This window comes from Musca vetustissima, unplaced genomic scaffold (assembly GCF_032173495.1).
Source record: "Musca vetustissima isolate MV318-11 ecotype Yass unplaced genomic scaffold, APGP_CSIRO_Mvet_v1 utg30441, whole genome shotgun sequence".
Taxonomy (NCBI): Eukaryota; Metazoa; Arthropoda; class Insecta; order Diptera; family Muscidae; genus Musca; species Musca vetustissima.
Window position 1 is genome coordinate 1 of NW_026877831.1, and position 22,536 is coordinate 22,536.

The following is a 22,536-nucleotide window of genomic DNA, read 5'->3' on the forward strand; positions in this document are numbered from 1 at the left end:
CACGCCTAATTCGGTCCTTGAAAAATGATTATTTAATAAATCCACGCCTGGGATGGTCCTTTAAAAATGAGTCTTTAATAAATCCACGCCTAATTCGGTTCTTAAAAAATTACGCATAGTTGGACCTAGAAAAAACATTTTTTACCACTTCCACTTACCAGCTTCAAGAAAATTGTGCGATGTACTTGCAGCATTCTGTTCCTCATCGGTAATATATTCCAAACAGGAATCCAGACCATTTGCATCCAAGTCTGTTATTTCGGCACCCCGTAAAGTTTTGGGTAGAAAACAAATCGGATATGTTTCCCATTTCCATTGTAACTGTTAAGAAAGGAAACGAAATAAAATATAAATACAACAAAAATGTTTATGAAAAATTGTAAAAGGAACAAACAAATACACACACACCGTAATATTGCAATAAAATATTACAAATTGTAAATCATAACAAAAAATAAAGGGAAAAGAAAAAACTACTACCCAACTAAACTAAAGAATATTTCTATAAAGGAAATAAATGCACTGAAACTCCCATGAACTGTTAAGAAATATGAGGGGGAGAACAAAAAAAAAAACTAATATTAGATAACTTCCCTGAACGAAGCTCTAACAACTGATAGCTTGCAACAATTGTAGTACGAGACTACAGGAAAAACTACTATGACAAATAACTATTTTCCTTTATACATTTTCTTTTTATTTTCAAAATAAAATTTATTTTGATCTTACAAAACACGGGAAACATCATTTGCATATGAATTTTATGTTTCGTAATTTTCTTGCAATTCTTTTCTGTTTTTTTTTTATTCGATTTTAAAGTCAAACATTCGCAAGACAAATAGTTGGAGTAGTAGATGCTTCGACCAAAACTTAGCACAAAGCAATGAAGGAAACAACAAATCTTTCATAATGAATTGCACATCTTTGGTGGTGGTATGCCGTAAAAGTTTTAAATTTTCTGTGGTAAAAAGAAAATTGAAAAAAATCTCCCCCAGGTGAAAAATATAAAAATAGTTTAAATAATAAATATAAATGAAATTATATTCAATTTTAAATTTAATAATGAGATAATTGTGAAATTATTGAAATTGCGATAATTGTGAAAGTGACAGTATCAAAAACAAATTATTAAATAATTTCCAATAAAATAAAAATTTATTTAGACGTCTGATATTTCTTTACACATATAATTTAATGAATATTTAATTATAAAATATTTTATTTTAATTAAATATTTAGTTAATCTAATGTTACGAAATTTTATACACACATACATACAAACAATAGAATTTTCACGTTTTACAATGATTTGTTTCTTAAACAACTTACCTGTCGTACAACATCAATTAGTTTGCCCATGTGACACTCATCACATATCAGCGGATTATTATCCAATCGAACATTGCGAATAGCTTGGATACGCAACACAAGTTCTTCATTAATGCCATGTAATTGATTGCGAGAGAGGTCGAGGAACTGAAATAGAAAAATTAAGACAAAAATTTAATTACATTTTTTTTTACATAAAATCACAAAAGACAAAAGTCGGACGGGTCGACTATATGATACACTACACCAAATTAGGTATATATCTATGATAATCGTAAGATTTTTCTAACATCTATAAAATCCATGGATAATGAACCTTTCACTCTAATGTTGTCGGTTGAAAAGCATGTCCATTGGAAAGTAGCGTAGCATCTTTGGAGGACCTGGGTATGACATAGATAAAGATATATATATATATATATCTATATAATTATGCGTAAAAGCGGACGAAATTATATATGTATATATATGTAGAAGCTATATAAAAATTTGAACTGATTTAAATGAGACTTGCCTGAAATTAACTCATATAGTAAATACAGATCATTGTACCAAATTGTGTGGCAATCAGACAAAATTTGGGTCTTTAGTGCACAATTTACATACACTCGGAAGAAAAAATATATAGGAGCTATATCTAATCTGAACCGATTTTCACGACACCTAACACACTTCATTCGAGACCTAATTCATTACGCTATACCAAATTTCGTGCAAATCGAAAGATATATAGGAAGTTTCATAAACCATTTACATGAAATCGGACGAAATTATATATGGGAGCTACCGATTTTCAGGAAACTTAACACACATCATTCTAGACCTAATTCCTTACGCTGTGCCAAATTTCGTGCAAATCGAATGATATATAGGGACTTTGGTGCACCATTTACCTTAAATCGGACGAAATTCTATATGGGAGCTATATCTAAATCTGGACCGATTTTCACGAAACTTAGCACATAGCATTCTAGACCTAATTCAGTACGCTGTGCCAAATTTCAAGCAAATCGAAAGGAATTTAGGATATTTGGTGCACCATTTACATAGAATCGGACAAAACAATATATGGGACCTATATTTAAATCTGAACCGATTTTTCCCAATTTCAATAGGGTTCGTCCTTGGGCCAAATAAGTGAGCTGTGCCAAATTTCATCCAAATCGGATAATAAATGCGACCTGTACTTTGTTTACAATTTAACACCAACAGACGGACGGACATGCATAAATCGACTCAGAATGTGATTCTATGCATATTCTAAAAAAGAACTACAGGTCTATCTCGTTTTCTTTTGCCTGTTACAAACATATGCACAAAGACATAATATCCTGTACCACAGTGTGGTGAAGGATATAAAAATGTGCAGTGCAAAAATTGCATCAAAGAGAAGTCCTTGTTTTCGATGGCTGGCATGTTCTTACCAGAGTATATCTGGCTCTGATAAGAACTAGGATTATCAAAAATTAACAAAATGGCGGACTTAGGAAAATGATTTTTTGGAAAATCGTCTGTTTTCGACCAAAAACCAAGCTGGAAAATAGTTAAGACCTTCAGCGATTGAATTTATCCATATCCATCTAAATTTGGAATGAACTGGATTAATAGTTTTTGTGTTATCGTGTCCGCCAATTGTAATAGCACGGTTTCGAGGAAAACACATTTTAAGTTTCAGAAGCAACCTTGCTGTCACTTGTTGGTATTAGTGTTTCAAAATTAACAAATTCTAAACCACCTGAAAAAGTCTAAAGTGAATAATGAAAGTGATCGTAATGAATATCTTGAACAAATAACCTGGTCCAGTTTCTAGTGCAATGGACTTTAGGCTAGAGAGATTTTATGAATTTTCTCTTCAATCTCACCAAAGTCTTTCACTATTTAACTGGGAGATTTCAAGTAGATACTAGAAGTCTATAATGGATTCTGAAACTCTCGTACCAGTCTTGCTCTTCCTGGGTTTATTCTAATGCTAGAAAACCCGAAACAGGTGTTCGTGCATTTCTTTCTCATGGGCAGACCATAGGTTCACTTCCTAACTGTCTATGGGTCTGTATCGAAATAAATATATCCAACTCTATAATAGAGTCTTTATTACAACACTGATTGTTTCGAGTAATGTTAATAGAAGATATATTTTTTCCCCGGTGAGAATTCAGGCATTTGGGAGAGGCTCTTAAACTCTATTGTAGAGTTGGATCGGACCGGAACGAACCAGTTCAATGAAACTATTCTGCAAATGTGACGATGGTTACTAGATTCGATGCTTTCGGTCATGTAATAGTTCGTTCTCCTAGTTCTTTTTGATCCAATCGTTTATCTAGACCGATCCGTTCATTGACGAAAGTGACGATTGAACTAAAAATAATCTCACGGCAGAGCACATTTTCTACTAACATCCTTTGCACTTTTTTTCGAAAAAGAAATTTAAGAATAATTCCACAAAAATCCATTTAACCGGATATCTAAGATTTCCAAAATAAAAACGTATCAAAAATCATCATTGGATCACAATAAATCCATTATTGCTTTTATAGTCCGCACTTAATCTCAATCTAAATTTAATATTATTGCACACCAAAACTCAATTCTTCATTTGACATAAAAATAAATAAATTTTATTATTTTATAGCACCGCACCAAATGTAATTCATATTTTCTATTGCACATATCGGGTTAATTTAAGCACCCATTAAATTAACCATCTTCAATTACATTATAGAGCTTTAATGTAATAAAAACTAAATATTTTTTTCTCTCACACATTTACTTTCAATATTTGAAAAAAAGTCCTCTACCCACAAATACTAAAGAAAAATAAAATGAAATTTTTACAATTAGAATGAGTGCTGGCTGGGCAGTGAAGCGGAGCAATGAAAGAAAAAAATATTTTTATAGCCACAGCAGAATCGAGCAGTTGCAGCAGCATAACCAAGTTTGTAATAAAAACTGGTCATTATCAGTCGAGTCAGAGCCAATACGCTATTACTTGGTTGGTGCCATCCTCTCCCGGGGCAATGTTAAAGTGGACAACATTGTCGGAAAAGTTCCATGACCATCGAAAGCAACCAACCAACCAATGCCTTGTGGCAATAACATCAGTGTCAGCATCACAGGAAGCAACTGACATCTTTGGTCATTCAATTCGGAGGACTTACCCCTTTACAGTATCTTCATGGAGAAGAACAGAAAAACCTTTGCTACTTACTTGCATATGTATGTTTGTGTGGCAGTGTAGTTGTACTACATGCTGGTGTATTTTGGTCAGTCGAGATGTATTTGTATTCGTTTTTACTACTCATAAAATTTATTGCTTACTCCCCCACCCGCACCCAGTGGTATTGGCTTAATAACAACAACAACAAGAACAACAGCAGCATAAGTAAAAGTAACTGGGTAGCGTATCCAACACTGTAGATATTTTATCCCCAGAGACTATAGAGGTGGATTTTGTTTGCGTTTTTGTATAACACAACATATCTTCGGCATGTATCTTGGCTATAGAGACACATACACACATACACAGTTGAAACTGGCAGGCAGGCAAGTAAGTAAGCAGGCACGCCAGCAAACAAACAACAGCTGTAAGCTCTTGTATTTCCTGCTGGTGTTATACAGCCATCCAATCAAAGATATGTGGAGGTACAAGAATCTGAGTATTGTAGATGTTGCTACCAACTGAATTGTCTAAAAACCACCAATATCAGTAATGGGTATGGATGTAAAATTTCCGATGATACAAAGTAATATATCAAGAAGTTGAATATGGTCATTTTAAATTTATTTATCAGATTTGCGATATGATGTTTGGGGGATCTATAACCACTTAACGAAACGAGATAATACGAAAAGTGCGAAAAGGAATTTGAAAATTGCTATGGAGATCATTGTTTTTTGTGTAGGCTTAAAGTAGAAAGACATTTTCGGAAATTTGTATGTACTATAAGTTCACGAAAAGTACTAAATGCTACTAAGTTTTGTAAAAATTTTATTGTACGAATGAACAGATCTGAAATACTGAATATAGGTTGTTGGTGTACAGGGTTGCGGATAGGAGATGATTGTGAAAATGAATCTTATAGTGAACGAAAATTAGTATATGGTACTAAAATTGGTAGAATGAATGAATTGAGTTAAAACTTTCAAATAAAATATGAGGAACGTTGTTGGTGTTTATGATTTGGATAAGAGGTAGATCTGTGGTATGAATAGTGTTCAGAAAGTATAGCCAATGCCAGGATTCCTGCATTTTATGAACGCAATCCATCAAAATTTAAATACTGGTTTTATATCAAAGAGAGTGAAAAAGAAACAAGTAAAAACCAGTGAGCCGATCAGTATAGTCAGACGGGGCCTACCATAAGATAACCCTACACAACTACCACGGAACTCTCACTTTTTGCGGATGTTTATTCCGAGCCTGGGCAATATTTCGTGATATTTGCACAGTCTTGTCCGTATAAAAATTAAGTATTCGGTCCACTTAATCCCAAAATTATTATCTGATCATCACCGAAAATTATAGGCGTCCTTGGCCATACCTGTATTCCCATGTAAAATTTCAAAGCGATCAGCGCTATATTTCCGTCCTCTAGTATGATAATAACTCAGTACGTAAGTACCTGGAAATATTTAAGTGTAACTCCCACATCTAAGTACATACGACCATATAATTTGTATCCATTAAAAGGTTAACCATTCCTCTTGGATATACTATCAAATTCACGGGTCTATGTCCTTCAGGGGCAAAGATATAAGCCAAAAATACAAATTTAGTAATTTTTCACACAAAAGTTAGGGTCCATTTGAACCGCTAAATATTGACCAATCTTTATCAAAAAAGGCATGCGTATTCTTTAGCCCGATCCCGTTCTCCATGTAAAATTTCGCGATGTTCGGGCCATAATTATGGTCCCTGGAGCGATCAGAAAAACGGACAAAAATTAAGTATATGGTCCGTTTCATCCCCTAAATATTAACCAATCTTTACCAAAAACAATAGGGATCTTCATTGGACAGAACCCATGCATAACTGTAACGGCGTTACAAGCTCTTGAGGCTGCACAGATCTATAATTACCTGACAACATAGTTGTGTAGGGTATAACAATTCAATGTTCGGCCCGTCCAAACTTTTATATCCTCCATCATGAGGATGTCAATTAAAATATCTAAAATGAATGGTAGCTCCTATGTGAAATCTCATGTTATGATAGGACCTTGAACATACCGAAAAATGCGTGAGAAAAAAAAATGATTGAAATTCTCAAAATATCTTATAGTAAGGATGCCGTTGTTATATGGGACTATAATAAAACGGAGATCGATACTTATATTTTTTGTATTTAGATTTGACAGCCAATAAGAATACAAAATACTAAATTACAGCTAATTCATGGATATTCAATGAAAACCCAAAGTACCAAATTACAGCCAAATTAGTGGAAAAACGTGTCCAAAATCCCGAAAATACCGAGTATTGAGGAGTACCGTTATATTGGGGCTACCCTGAATCTTGGGTCAATATTATTTATTATTGGTACGGATATGTGTCAAAAATTCTCCGATAGCTATCAAATTTTGCACCAAATGCCCAACTTTTGTTCGATTGAGACGAAATTTTGTACACCGTATCAAATTGATGCTAGAATGTAGTGTGTAAAGATTTGTCGAAATCGGTTCAGATTTAAATATAGCTTCCATAAGGAAGTTAAGCAAGGGGAGGAGGGGGATGGCTACAGGTTCCCCAAATTAGCAGTGGGAAATGTATTGTAGTTGTTTGCAAATGCCTTGTTGACCACGAAGTCAGGCGCCAACGAACTTCTCATTGAGGTGGTAACGTAATTACTTTGATTTGTCACAAGAGGCATTTGGGTATGAAAGGATTTTTGTAAAGAAAAAATAGAATATCCCAACAAAAAACTAAGGAAAATGATGAGGATCAGTGGCGAGATCCGACACTATAGTATTCCCAGCGTTATATTGGGGAGTTTGGGTATGAGTTTTGAACCGAATTTGATATTTTGGATTCCTCATTGGTAGAAAACCTATCTATGTTTTGATATTTGGTATCGGAAGTAGTTTTCATATGATATGATAATCTGAATAGAGGCGGCGTCTGAGGATTAAATATAATTTAGGACTGTTGGTAAATGTATTTCAATTATAGCTATTCGGTCGACATTTATAGCACGTATGTTAGAGCCAAAAGAACGGCGACGGCAGCAGGTTGGCAGTATTTTGCTACAGCGGTAACACGATGAACGGTACCCGGATATAGGCGGCACAAAGAAATTTGGTGCCAGGTTGACACAACAGCAACTCAATGAGCGGTTACGGAACACAGGAGGTTGGTGGCAGCTTGACACAGCGGCGGTTTGATGAAAAATGACGGCGCACATAAGGTTAGCGGCAGCTAGGCACAGCAACATCCCTAGATAGCAACTACTTCAGCCCCTGCCCGAATAGGAAGCACAACTAATTCCATTGGGAGCCGATGGCTCTTTTTCAACCCCACTCGAATACTTCCCCAGTCAAGGGCTCGTTTTCCAAACACATTTGACTTCTCAGCCATCTAGAGAAGACTGACCCGATTATAACCAAAGTACCACCTTTTATACCTGCTTGTGTCAGTTTCATTATTTTCATCGCGGTAATAAAATAATGCTGCGGGACCTTTTGGCCGTTACTTTTAAACTAAATACCTTGCAACCTTTGAGTATTTATATATCTTTGAGGCTCCATATATGGGTGTTTTGATGACCCTAGGCTCTGTAGATATAACCAAGTATATAAATAATTTTTTCAACCTGAGGGTCTGTAGTGTAATATATTGTGTTATCCTTCTTTCCTACAACATAAACTTAACCATATCAAATCTTCTCTTAAAATTTTCACACACACTCCCAAATGTTTAAATGTCTATGCATTTTAAATATTCGACGAATGTTGAGTTCTTGTGGTTTTCAAAATGTTTCTGTTATTGCATTTTTACTGTCTAGCCCAGTTATTTGATATACATATGTATGTATGTTTAGAACTTAAATATTTATACAATTTTCACAAACAAAACCATACAGACACATACATTAACGTATTCTGTTTTCGTTTTGTCCAAAATGAAATACTTAAGGAACAACAATGGTATTGCTTTTAACATTGTTTTCCACAACACCACATGGATTCACGTTGTTAATCATTTATTTGACCCAGGAGAAGAATATTTTCAGTATTGTAGCATTTGGGGCCAATGAACTGAAATGCATAACTCAAGTCAATCAACAAGGCACGTTTCTGTCTCTACTTGACCGCTACACTGTCTCATGGATGGAAATACATTTTAAATTTCACAATTTTCTTTAGAATCTCTCACAAAAAAGTTTTCACAATTTTCAAAATTAAGAACGCGTTGCAGAATTAATTTTGTATGGGTGACTTTAAATTTAATATAGTAGGGTATATAGTTAATATAAGGCATTTGCTTCATTTTCAAATATTTTCAATTCTTTAATATAAAATTTTGTTTTTTTTTTTTCAAAAAACCAATCTCTTTTGGAAACCTTGTCACCGACTTGTTTAGTTCTTCAAGGTCCAGCAGAACAATATTTTGCACACAATTGTATTTGTGTTGGAATAAACGTCTTTGTGTATTTGTGGCTTGTACTCTGCTACGTTTAAGTATTTGTCGACAGTTTTACAAATAATGTTGACAATTGCTTAAGTCTTTGTCATTGTATGTGTGTGAGTGCCGTTGTGACAATACATTGTGTAGTTGTGTCGTTGTGACAAGCTTTTTATTCTTGGCCATCGAAACAGAACACAGACGATAACATTGCAAACAGTGTAGACTAACAAACATATTGAAGAAGAACACAAAATCAATTTCGCAAAAGACATTGAGAGTTTAGTTATTTTCATGTTGAAATTTTATTTAATCATGATCTGCAAAATGAATGTATATGTTCAGCAAATCCCTTTAAATCAATTATAAGTTTAGTGATTAGTAAGAATGCACCGGATAATTCCAGGATCGAGTTGCTGCACTTTTCATCCATTATACAGGCTTGGTTAAAATATTTGGGTACACAAAATTTACTTCACATCGAAGTCTGGAAAAAATATTACAATGTGTAAAGTTTGGATGAAATCGGTTACATTTTTTACGGACATATATAAATGGACTCCAAATACCCCGAAACAAATTTCATACAAAATTGTCAGAGGTAATACATCTGGAATATATATATGTCTGAGTGTATTGGAAGACGAGCCGAGTCCAAAGTATTTCATCGCAGAAGTTCTTCGAAACAAATAGTCGCCTGTAGATATATTTTTGGTTGGGAAACTTTCCACCCAATGAGAATCCAAAATATAAAATTCGGTTAAAAACCCCACCTACCGAAATTTGGGATATCGCTATCTGGGAGCTATTCTACAAAATGACCGAATATTGATAATTTTTGGGAGGAATATTTCCTACCCAATGTGCATTTGAAGTACCAAATAAAAATCATACCGTAACTCCCTAAAATATCGAATAAAGCGGCTCTGAAAAGTGGACATATATTGATAATTTTTTCTACATAGTGAAAATAAGTACCTAATTATAGCCTTGTGAAGGAGAAGAATTTCAGAATTAATCTAATCTTGGTTGAAATAATAGGTTTTGGAAAATTTGGTTCAACTTGGATAGTCGCTTCACACGATATTAACAAAAAAAAAAAAAAAAATAAAAAAATATATCATATGGTGGTTACTTCCGAGAGATTTATCGTGCACACCAACCAGCCGGACAGACAAACGAACGGACATATGTAAATCGACTCTAAATTGTCTGAAATAAAATATGGTATCTAGGATGAAAAACGTACCCATTACCCAAAAAATTCTGTAATCGGAAAGAACTGTTATATGCGGGATATATGTAACAGTGGACGGATATTGATAATTTTTGCTACGAAATATGTACATATTAAGATTGAAGAAAATTGAGAAGAAGATGATTGAAATTCTCAAAATATCTAATTGTAGGGCTACCGTTGAATGGAACTATAATAGTAGTAAGATTTGACAAAATTGACTAAATTACAGCCAATTCGGTTTAAGCACGTGGTCAAAATTCTCAAAATACCGATAAGGGCAAATATTAATAATTTTAAGTGCGGAGATGTGCAGATACCGTACCTGAAAATTCAAAATACGAAATTAGCCAGTTTGATTGAAAATCGTGTCACAAATCCCCATAGTAAGGGTACAACATTATTGTGGCTACAGTTAAGCGTGGGTCAATAGTAAACATTTTTAGTACGGAAATGTGCTACAAAATGAGAACCCAAAAAACAAATTATAGACAATTCGGTTGAAAAATGTGTCCAAAAACAGCAAAATACCGAGTATTGGGGAGTACCGTTATAACGGCGCTAGCCTGAAACTTGGGTCAATTTTTGGTACATGTTACTCAATGAATAGTTGTGGGGTACCGTTATATCGGGGCTACATCAAAACGTGATTCGATGTATGCCATTTACAATACCAAACATCCAGGGAGTACTAGCAAATCTGTGAGCTCTATATTAAATATCGACTTAGAATATATGCATTGTCGGGTCCCTAGCAAACGTAATGACAAATTTAATAAAAATAAAGGGTAAATTCATGGTCAGTTTGACCCGCTAAATATTGACCGATCTATATCTTTATCCATTGCGGCCTCTGGAGCGACCAGAAAATCAGAAAAAATAAGGTTTTTGGCCCATTTCATCCCCTAAATATTAACCGATCTTTACCAAAAACAATAGGGGTCTTCATTGGCCAGAACCCATCCTACTTGCAAAATTCCTTGAAGATTGTTCCATAACTGCGGCCTCTATCGCGTTTAAAAATTATACAAACTCTTGGGGCTGCACAAAGCCATAATACCCTCACAACATAGTTTTTTAGGGTATAAAAAGGGGGTTTTACGGGGACTACCCCTAAAAGGGGAGAATATAAATAATTTTTGTAGGAAGATTTGTTACCATATACGACTACAAAATACCCAATTACAGCGTATTCAGTTGAAAATACCGAAAAAATACCAAAATACCGAAAATTGGGGGCTACCCTTATATGGGGGATACCCCGAATAAATGGACAAACATTTAACATTTTTAGTGGGGAAATTTGCTAGCGGTCAAACACCCTCAAAAAATTAACCTTTTTTCCTATATTTATAATTTCAATGGAGAAAATTGGTATCCAATAGAAACCGAATGTACCAAATTTCAGCAAATTCGGTTGAAAAGAGTGCTCAAGAACCCCCAAAATACCGAAAATTGGGGGAGACCATTATATGGAAGCTATGCCTAAAGATGGACCGATATAACCCATCTTCGTACTTGACCTGCCTGTAGGAAAAATACCCTGTGCAAAATTTTAGCGATCTATCTCAATTCGTTCTGACGTTAGAGTCATTACAACATAGCATTTTACGCTGATCAAGAATATATATACTTTATAGGGTCGGAAATGATTATTTTGATGAGTTGCAAACGGATAAACAAAATTAATATACCCTCCATACTATGGTGGAGGGCGCTGACCCTTATATGGATGCTACCCAAATAAATATACCTATATTTATAATTTTTAGTGGGGAGATTTGCTAGCCAATAAGAACTAAAAGTACTAAATTACAGTCAATTCGGTCGAAAAATGCGTTCAAACCACCCCCCAAACAATAGAGGGGTACCCTTATATGGGGGCTACCAGCAAAAAATTGACTTATATTTATAATTTTTAGTGGAGAAATTTCGGAAGAAAAACGTGCTCACGAACCCCAAAATACCGAAAATTGGGGGGTACCCTATGCCTAAACGTAGACCGATTTATGCTATCTTCGAACTTGGCCTGCCTGCAGACAAAATACGACTCGGTGCAAAATGTTGGCGATCTATCTCAATTCGTTCTGACGCTAGAGTGATTACAAAAGACAGGCGTACATGCATAGATCTTCATAGAATTGTACGCTGATCAAGTATATACTTTAGAGGTCGGACATTATTATTTTGACGACTTACAAACGGAAAAACGAAATTGATATACCATCCGAACTATGCTGGTGTGTATAAAAATTCACAAGAACTCGAGATAGAAAGAAGATATTTTTTACGAAAATATTCCTCATTCGATTTGGCTGCAGATATGTCAATCTCAAGCTGAATAACCTACAATAGCCATATAAAAGATATAAAGCTTTGTCTTTATAAACTTTAGATATACCAGCAAAAATTCAGATTTTTCTTTTAAGGTTCTTAATATGCCTCCCAAAGGGTTTCGTCTCCATAAGGAAGTTTCCACCCCTTAAATTATTGATGCACTGTGCAATTAGAAATTTCTTAATTTCGTTCTATAAATATTATAGGTGTTAATGTGTAAAATACGACCAAATCTATTTTACCCATTAGATCATCACTTTATATCACATTTCCATAATAAATCGCTATTAAGTTCACATTTCCTTGATTTTTACACCATCGAAATAACAATAACCCAAAAAATGTGTAAAACCAACACAAAAAAATCAAATTTGTTTTTTGTTTTATATGACTTTGAAAATATATAATTTGCATATTATGGCCTGGATGCGATTTATGACCATAACATTCTTCGTTCGTTCGTTTTTGTTTTTGGTCTTTGCGGAACATTTACAATTTATAATATAAAATAAAATAAAAAGGAAACGAACGAAAAATAAGTGACTTTAATGGCTGCAAAATATCCGATGGTGTCTTGCAGCAAATGTTGGAAAATATCGGTTAAGTTGTGACTGAGGAGAAGAAGAAGAAGAACGACAACAACAAAAAAGCTGTTTGCACATATCTCAAGTATTTTATGATTGCATTTTATTGTTTTCTCTGTCTCTCGTCTTGCCAGTCGGCCTTATGTTCGAATATTTTGTATCTGTGGTGAACACGCACAGCCTCCAAGTATGGCCTTGTGGGTGTTGTGTGTTGGTTCATAAAGTTGGGAATTGTTTATGTGCATCATCCCCACCAAACCACCTCATGATTTACCCTGACTTTATGATTATTCATGTGGCTCGTTGTTGTGCGTTTGGTGGTAATGGTTACCATGGGGAATTATTGTGTATGCATGCTCATGGCATTGTGTGGCGTCTGGCCATTAACTTACCTCTAGCTCCTGGCAGGGCTCAATGACTTGCAAGGACATAACATCCAAATGATTACCGGATATATTCAAATAACGTAAATGTTTAAATGGATTTAACAAACCAACCGGCAATATATTCATATCGGCAATCGAAAGATGTGTCAGGTGCGGCAATAGCTGTAAACAGAAATAAAAAATAAATAAAGACAACAATGAGTAAAACCCGAAAAAAGGAAAACGAATTGAAATTGGTAAATATCCTTAAATAAAATAATAAAATAAATATGTACAGTATGTGAAAATATTTTTGTAATGGATGATATCGTTTTGTATGGTTTTAGGCAGCTTCTTGCTTCCTTGCATGGCATACAAATCTTGAAAAGTTAAAAAAAAATAAAATGTTTACAGGATTTTATTTCCCCCATTGCTAAGAGGATGATGTTGTTGTTTTTTCTGTGTGTTTAACTCCATATGGGATTTGTAAAAAGTTTATTGTTAACCTTTCTCACCGTATTGTATAATTTTTTTATGTTTTACCAAAAAAGGTACCTTGCTCCCTTCCCCCCATCCCATGTAACATGGGAAAACATATTTAGCTTTCAATTTGCCAAAAAACGGTTTGAAATTATATTGAGTGAAATTTTATTATTAAACACACACAAAATGTTCTCGTAAAGACTTTTGTGGTTTTGCTTATCATTGGGCATACATACATATTATTTAATTTGCTGGTATTCCAACTGAGATTAGGTTAAGGAAAAAATAATATTATTTTATTGTCATGTGGTTATTAAAATTGAGTTTGATTTGAGGATCATTGGTTTGTGGAATTCGTGGTTGGAATTTAAATATTTTTATAAGATATACCCGAGTATCAAATGAAGTAAAGGATACGTATGTCTATATTACGCCATTATCAACGAATCTGTGTGAAATTTTAGTCTATAACGAAGTTTGTGGATATGGTCTGGGTGTTCGAAAAAAAAATATTTTGAATATGAATGATGTTAAGAACTCAGAAGAACTAAATTCAGAATTATGGCGTGTTCAATTTTTATACCCTTCACCACACTGTGGTACGGGTATTATGTCTTTGTGCATATGTTTGTAACAGGCAAAAATAATCGAGATAGACCCATGGTTCCTTTTGAGAATATTCACAGAATCACTTTCTGAGTCGATTTATGCATGTCCGTCTGTCCGTCCGTCCATGTATTTTTGTTAACAAAGTACAGGTCGCATTTATGATCCGATTTGGATGATATTTGGCACAGGTCAGTTAATTGGCCTAGGACGAATCCTATTGAAATTAAAGAAAATCGGTCCACGTTTAGGCATAGCTCCCATATAAGGGTACCCCCAAATTTTCGGTATTTTGAGGTGCTTGAGCGCGTTTTTTAACTGAATTCACTGAAATTTGGTACTTTGAGTTCTTATTGGGTAGAAAATCTCCCTACCAAAAATTATAAATAAAGGTCAATTATTACGGGTAGCCCCCATATAAGGGTACCCCCAATTTTCGGTATTTTGGGGGTTTTGATCGCAGTTTTCGACCGATTTCGCTGAAATTTGGTGCTTTGAGTTCTTATTGGGTAACAAATATCTCTACCAAAAATTATAAATAAAGTTCAATTTTTTCGGATAGCCCCCATATAAGGGGACCCCCAATTTTCGGTATTTTCGGGTTCTTGGGCTCGTTTTATAACTGAATTCTCTGAAATTTTGTAAATTGCGTTCTTATTGGGTACCAAATTACTCCACTAAAAATTATAAATACAAGTCCAGTTTTTCTGGTAGTCCCCATATAACGGTACCCCCAAATTTTTGGTATTTTGGTATAGTGAACAATTTCGGTCGTTATAAGCGATTTAAATTCTTATTAAAGGAGATATATAGTGTTCGTCTAAAGTATTTACTATAAAAATATATACATGTACGGGAAAAAAATAATAATGTCAAAATTTGAATCCGAGAATGGGAGGCGATCCCCTTAATATACGTAATTGTACCCTTAGCCTTATTTCTAGTTCGAAGATGGGAAATATCTGTCCACTCCTTCTGCTACCAACCCCACAAAATGGTCAATATTGTGCTAAAAATAAATTTTAATATTAGTGAACGGACTATACGATTTGAACCAAACTTTGTAGTCTTTTAAACCGTAGATCAAGTCAGAAAATGGGACCCATTAGTCCGCTTTTCCCTTGATCCATTCCTTCTGGTGTCTCCCTCACAACTGGTAAAAAATGTCCATATTTGTCGATTTGAAACAAACTTTGCACAACCTAGTATCTGTACTTATTTTAGAACAAGTCCGAAGGTGAGACCCGTCGACCCTCTTCTTCTGGTACCTCCCCCACAAAAGGTCAATATCTTATAAACATACAAATTTAATTTGAAGCGAATTGGATAACCGATTTGATTAACATTAAATCCGAAACTTCTTTCATAAAAACGTATACCGACATACGATACATTACAAAACTACCACAAAAATCTAATTTTTTCGGTTGTATATTCTGTGCCTAGGCAATATTTCACGATATTTGCACCCTCTTCAACAGTTCCACTTTCTTACGCTGCCATGTTTTCCAAATTCCAAAAAATTGTATATTAATTTAAATCAACCACTCCTCTTGGATATAGTATCAACTTCTCGGGTCCTATCTCTTTCAGGAATAAATATATACCCCATAGAATACAAATTTTGTAATTTTTCACACAAAAGTCTGGGTGCATTTGACAGAGTAAATATTGATCGATTTCCATCAAAGCAGTCATGCCATGGTCTGACACCTTTCTCCGTGTAAAATTTCGCGCTGTTCGGGTCATACTTGTAGATAATACAAAAAACAATCTTACCAAAATTTCGTATCGATTGGTCCATAACTGTGGCATGTATCGTGTTTAAAAATTGTAATAGACCCACATGTCTAGATCGACTCAGATGTATGTGAAATTTTGTTGGAATCGGTTCAGATTTAGATATAGCTGCTATATATAGTTTCGTGCCATTTTATGTAAATGGTGCTCCATACTGCCAATATTTATCCGATTGAGACACAATTTTGCACAGCGTACTTAATTAGGTCATTGATGAATGCGAAGTATAGTTGAAATCGGTTCAGATTTAGGTATAGCTCCCATATATAGTTTCGTCCGATTTAAAGTAAATAGTTCACCAAACTCCCAATATTGTTCCGATGAAGCAAAATTTTGCAAAGAGTACTGAATTAGGTCCCGACTGATGTATGCGAAATTTCTATATCTACAGGATATTGTAGATATTAACATGTCTTGCATGTACCCATAGTGGTGAAGGGTATGATATAGTCGGCCCCGTCCGACTTTTGAACCTTCCTTACTGGTTTTACTCCAGGAAACATAATCGCGAAAAGTTACTAGTTCACTTCGAAAAACGTGCCCAAACTCTCCCAAAATATCCAATAAGAGGTACCAATATATAGGGGCTACTCCGAAGTATCGCTACTCCAAAACATACAGATAATTGTTAATATGATTTTCTACTCAAAATCGATATTTTGGAGTTTTGGTTTTCTGGGGGCTGCCCCAAAAATGTATAATTTTTGTGAGGGAGATTTGCCACCCAATAAAAGTCCAGATATAAAATTTTAGTAAATGCAGTAAAGTGTGACTTTAAGTAGTCTGCCGATATTTATGTTTTTCTGGGTACCCAGTTTCGAATCGTTGTCTGACTAAACTACATTTATCTTGTTAGATTTCCTTCCTTCAAAATCCTTGAGATCCTACCGAACTTTTATTTTGGACTAATTAACCACAACGCAATTTTTATTTGCTTTCTTCATTAAAGTCATTATCTTCTTGGTCAGATAATTATATTTATAATACTCCCATTGAATCTGTTTGATCCGCAACCAAAGTTTATATCAACTCAAATCTCTTTTTCCTGTGACAACTTCAAGCTGTTAGCAATCATCGTTTTGAAATTTAATATAATTTCCTTCCTCCCACACAGAATAGAAAAAAACCCATTTTGATAACATCAAATCATATGCAAGTGTTGTCAACATTTAAATGACCACAGACAAAAAAGGAGTCTCATATTTCTTGGTTTCTAAGGATATTCGCCCTGATTTTTACTGGACAATTGTTGTTGTTGTTCGAAAATGGTTCTTTTAATTTCTTCATTCCGGTGACATTAGATTTTTATATCGGATTTCTGGTATTTCAACAACTGTCTCTACGATGAGTTGATTTGTTTTTTTTTTTTTTTTTTGTTTCGTTCTCTCTCCCCCAATGGAAGGAAGGACAATGGATAAAAGGTTTTCATGGTGATTTTTCTTATTGTGTTTAAGTGTGTGTGTGGTTAGTATGTGTGAGTGTGATTGTCTGCCATGTTACTTAGTAGTGTGGTGATGGCGATGATGTTATTTTTGTTGGTTTTTTGGCTCTTAACTTTTCATGTTTTACTTACATCAAATGTCTCTCGTATTTCATTGAGATTCATGTGCACGTTGCCACTTATATTCAGAGTTTGCAAATGGCTGAGACGCCTCACTGACTGCGGTTCTAAACGCACCAATTTGTTATACGACAAATCCAGAAAAGTCAAATTAGTCAAACTAAGAAATGAATCGCTGGGAACTTTGGCCAAACGATTGTAGGACAAATCTGTAAATGAAGAGAGAGAGAGCAATCACAACAACAAGAAGAATAAGAATAGGTTTGAAATGGTATGTAAGGGAGAGAGAAGAGGGTGAACATAAGAAGATTTTTGTTAAGTAAATTTGAAATATTTTTTAAAAGTGGCCGGAGTAATGGAACACAGGCACAGTGGTTTAAAAACTATTTAAGTAAAAAAATGTTTAAAAGGATAAACGTGGATTTTTTAACAATACTTTGTCAAGGACTGTTATTAAGCGTGGATTTTTTTTAAATAATTTTTAAAGGACTATTGATAAGCGTGGATTTTTTAAAAATATTTTTTTAAAAGACTATCAAAAAGCGTGGATTTTTTAAAAATATTTTTTAGTAGACTACCAGTAAGCGTGGATTTTTTAAAAATATTTTTTAATAGACTACAGTAAGCGTGGATTTTTTAAAAATATTTTTTTAATACACTATCAGTAAGCGTGGATTTTTTAAAAATATTTTTTAATAGACTATCAGTAAGCGTGGATTTTTTAAAAATATTTTTAATAGACTATCAGTAAGCGTGGATTTTTTAAAAATATTTTTAATAGACTATCAGTAAGCGTGGATTTTTTAAAAATATTTTTAATAGACTATCAGTAAGCGTGGATTTTTTAAAAATATTTTTAATAGACTATCAGTAAGCGTGGATTTTTTAAAAATATTTTTAATAGACTATCAGTAAGCGTGGATTTTTTAAAAATATTTTTAATAGACTATCAGCAAGCGTGGATTTTTTAAAAATATTTTTAATAGACTATCAGTAAGCGTGGATTTTTTAAAAATATTTTTAATACACTATCAGTAAGCGTGGATTTTTTAAAAATATTTTTAATACACTATCAGTAAGCGTGGATTTTTTAAAAATATTTTTAATACACTATCAGTAAGCGTGGATTTTTCAAAAATATTTTTTAATAGACTAGCAGTAAGCGTGGATTTTTCAAAAATATTTTTTAATAGACTAGCAGTAAGCGTGGATTTTTTAAAAATATTTTTTAATAGACTAGCAGTAAGCGTGGATTTTTTAAAAATATTTTTAAGGACCAACAATATTTATTATTATTTATTTATGACCTACTGTGTCTTGTTCCAAAATGGCAAACCAAAACCCAACCGAATATTCACATACAACAAAAATTATTTAAAAACTTCTAACGAAATCCTTAAAAATAATTTCTTATGCGAAAACTTTGTGTCAACACAAAATTTGTTCTCTATTCTTAGAGACTTAGTTTGGTTTGGTCTTCAACGAAAAATTGGCCTTTGGGTTTTTCACATTATGGTTTGTCAGTGTTTGAATTCCCCGTCAAAGGAAAACTTACCCAAATGTTGAAGATTTTTCTGTGAACGGAATAGTTCATCGACAACCACAGACAATTGATTACCGTCCAATTGAAGTTTCCTTAAATGTTTGATGTCACGAAATTCATCCTTGTCAAGAAATTTAAACTGTAAGCCAAAAAAGGAGAAAAAAAAGAGAATTAAAAAAATGGCAAATCTTGTACATTATCGGGAAAATATTTCAAATCTAATATTTTAGTCATTTCATTTCGTTATTTTTTTTACATTTCATACCTCATTTCTTCCCAAATCGAGTTCAGTCAATTGTGGTAATAAATTGTATAGCTGTGGATTGATTTTCTTCAATTGACAGTTGCGGCATTTGAATACTTTCAGTTGCTGTTCAATAAAAAAAAGAAGAAGAATTTTTGTACAAGAAGTATGAGAAAAATATTACATTGTCATTATTTGGAATGTTGAAGAATTTCTTTTTCATTTTTTTTTATTATTGGTAAGGAAAACTTACAGGCACATCGCGAAAGACATCTGGTGGCAGCTCTTGCAACGGATTACCACTCAAATCCAGATATTTCAATTTGCTTAACATGAAAAATATGCGTTGCACCAATTCCCCAATTGAATTATCAGCCAAATTGAGGCGTCGTAATTCCTGAAAAGATGCAGAGATGATGGAGAAGTGTAAGAAATTCGGCGGAAAAAAAGATTACAAAGATGTTGGCATGAAAAAAAAAAAACTTAATCTAAAAAATATTTATAGAAGAAATTTCAATGAGAGTGGATTAAAAAAAAATATATTTTTTAAAGAAATATCAATAAACACAGAAATATTTATTTTCCCAAGGACAATCACTAAGCGTAAAATTTTTGTAAAATATTGATGAACTATCCGTAAGCGATTATTTCGTAATACAATAAAATAAATTTTTCAAGGGCATACAATTGGCGTGGATTTTTAAAATATGTTTTCCAAGGATTATAAATATGCGTGGATATTTAAAATAATTTTTTTCAAAGATTTTAAATAGTCGTAAATTTTTTTAAAATATTTTTTTAAGGACTATAAATAGGCGTGGATTTTTAACACATTTTTTTCAAGGACAATAAATTGGCGTAGATTTTTTCAAATATATATTTATACCCTACACAACTATGTTGTCAGGGTATTATAGCTTTATGCAGCCCCAAAAGTTTGTAACGCCGTGATATATTAGTCCTGGACCCACCTTTAAGTATACCGATCGTCATATCTCGAATAGCTGAATCGATCTAGACATGTGTGTCCGTCCGTCCGTCTGTCCATTATAATTTGTAAACACGATACAGGCCACAGTTATGGACCAATCTTCAGGAAATTTTGCATGTAGGATGGGTTCTGGCCAATGAAGACCCCTATTGTTTTAGGTAAATATGGGTTAATATTTAGGGGATGAAATGGACCAAATACCTAATTTTTGTCGATTTTTCTGGTCGCTCCAAAGGCGGCAATTATGGTCCAAAGATCTCGAATTTTTACATGGAGAAGGAAATTGGTCCAAGGAATAAGCGTGCCTATTTTGATAAAGATCGGTCAATATTTAGCTGTTCAAATGGAACCTGACTTTTGTGTAAAAAATGACAAAATTTGTATTCTCTAGCGTATATATTTACTCCTGAAGGACATAGACCAGAGAAGGTGATAGTATATACAAGAGGAGTGGTTGGCCCTTAAAGTGATACCAGTTGTATTGTCGTATGTACTCGGAGTTACACGTAAATGTTTACAGGTCCTTACGTATTCAGATATTATTTAATAAACCATTACCACACTAGAGGGCGGAAATTAGCGCTGATCGCTTTGAAAGTTTTCATGTGGTTCTGGTTATGGTCAAGGACAACGCCTATAATTTTCGGTGATGATCAGATAATAATTTTGGAATGAAGTGGACCAAAATGAAGTGGACCATATTGGTTTTGTATGTTTTGTTTTTCTGGTCAATGTATAGTCCACAATTAAAAGCCGAACATCACAACACAACCCTCGGTGAAAGTAATATGGACAAATAGGTAGAAGGACTGCACTGAATATTAGTAGAGGTGTAAAGGGTATCGTATGGTCGGCCCCGTCCGACTATACTGCTCCGCTCACTGGTTTTAAATATGTGTGGGTTTTTTAATATTTATTTCAAGGACTATAAATAGGCGAGGTTTTTTTTAAATATTTCAAGGACTATCAACAGGCGTGGATATTATGTCTTTGTGCATATGTTTGTAACAGGCAAAAGGAAACGAGATAGACACATTGTTCCTTTTGAGAAAATTCATAGAATCACTTACTGAGTCGATTTATGCATGTCCGTCCGTCTGTCCGTCCGTCTGTCTGTCCGTCCATGTATTTTTGTGAACAAAGTGCAGGTTGCATTTATTATCCGAATATGATGAAATTATGTACTTGTCACTTTTTTGGCCCAAGGACGAACCCTATTGAAATTGGGAAAAATCGGTTCAGATTTAGATATAGCTGCCATATATATTTTCGTCCGATTTAAGGTAAATGGTGTACCAAAGTCCCTATACAGGGTGAGATGAAAAAATTGCAACCAACTTCAGACGGCAGTCATTTCTAAGCCACTCGTCCGAAAGCTGTTAAAATGTTTCCAGTGACAGCTCATTATATTGTTTATAAGCGTACAAAAGCATTGTGGTAAGAATTTTCCAGAAAAAAATTTTTCTTGATGGAACAGAAAGAAAATAGACTGAAAAGGGCTAAAAAGCATGGACGAAAATTGTGAACTGTCGAATTTGGTTTTCTTCAATGAGAAAACATTCGTTGTCCAGCAGTTTGTAAACAAACAAAATGATCGTGCTTACTTGCCAAAGAGGTCAGCTGAAAATGGCGCCGGCCATGGTGATGGTGTGGGCCGGCATATCAGCCGATGGTAGCTCTTCGCTCGTATTAATCGAATATCATCAGAATAAATGCTGAATATTATCGCGAAAAATTTCTGGAGGGTGTATTAAAGCCTTGGGCACTCAAACATTTTGGCCGCAGACCTTGGACATTCCAACAGGACCAATCTGAGTGCGATGGTGGACGCGCTACCCA

General features: G+C 34.1%; 1 protein-coding gene across 1 annotated transcript; it reads right to left on the reverse strand.

Moving 5' to 3' along the window:
• Positions 1-158: 158 nt before the first annotated feature.
• LOC133322508 (toll-like receptor 6) lies at positions 159-20,118 on the reverse strand (the record flags this gene model as incomplete). The annotated part of the gene is made up of 7 exons (XM_061531495.1): positions 159-321; positions 1,330-1,476; positions 13,497-13,652; positions 17,932-18,128; positions 19,475-19,601; positions 19,728-19,832; positions 19,960-20,118. Coding segments are annotated over 7 exons (1,054 nt in total), but the record flags the coding sequence as incomplete, so codon positions are not given.
• Between the last annotated feature and the right edge of the window lie 2,418 nt (positions 20,119-22,536).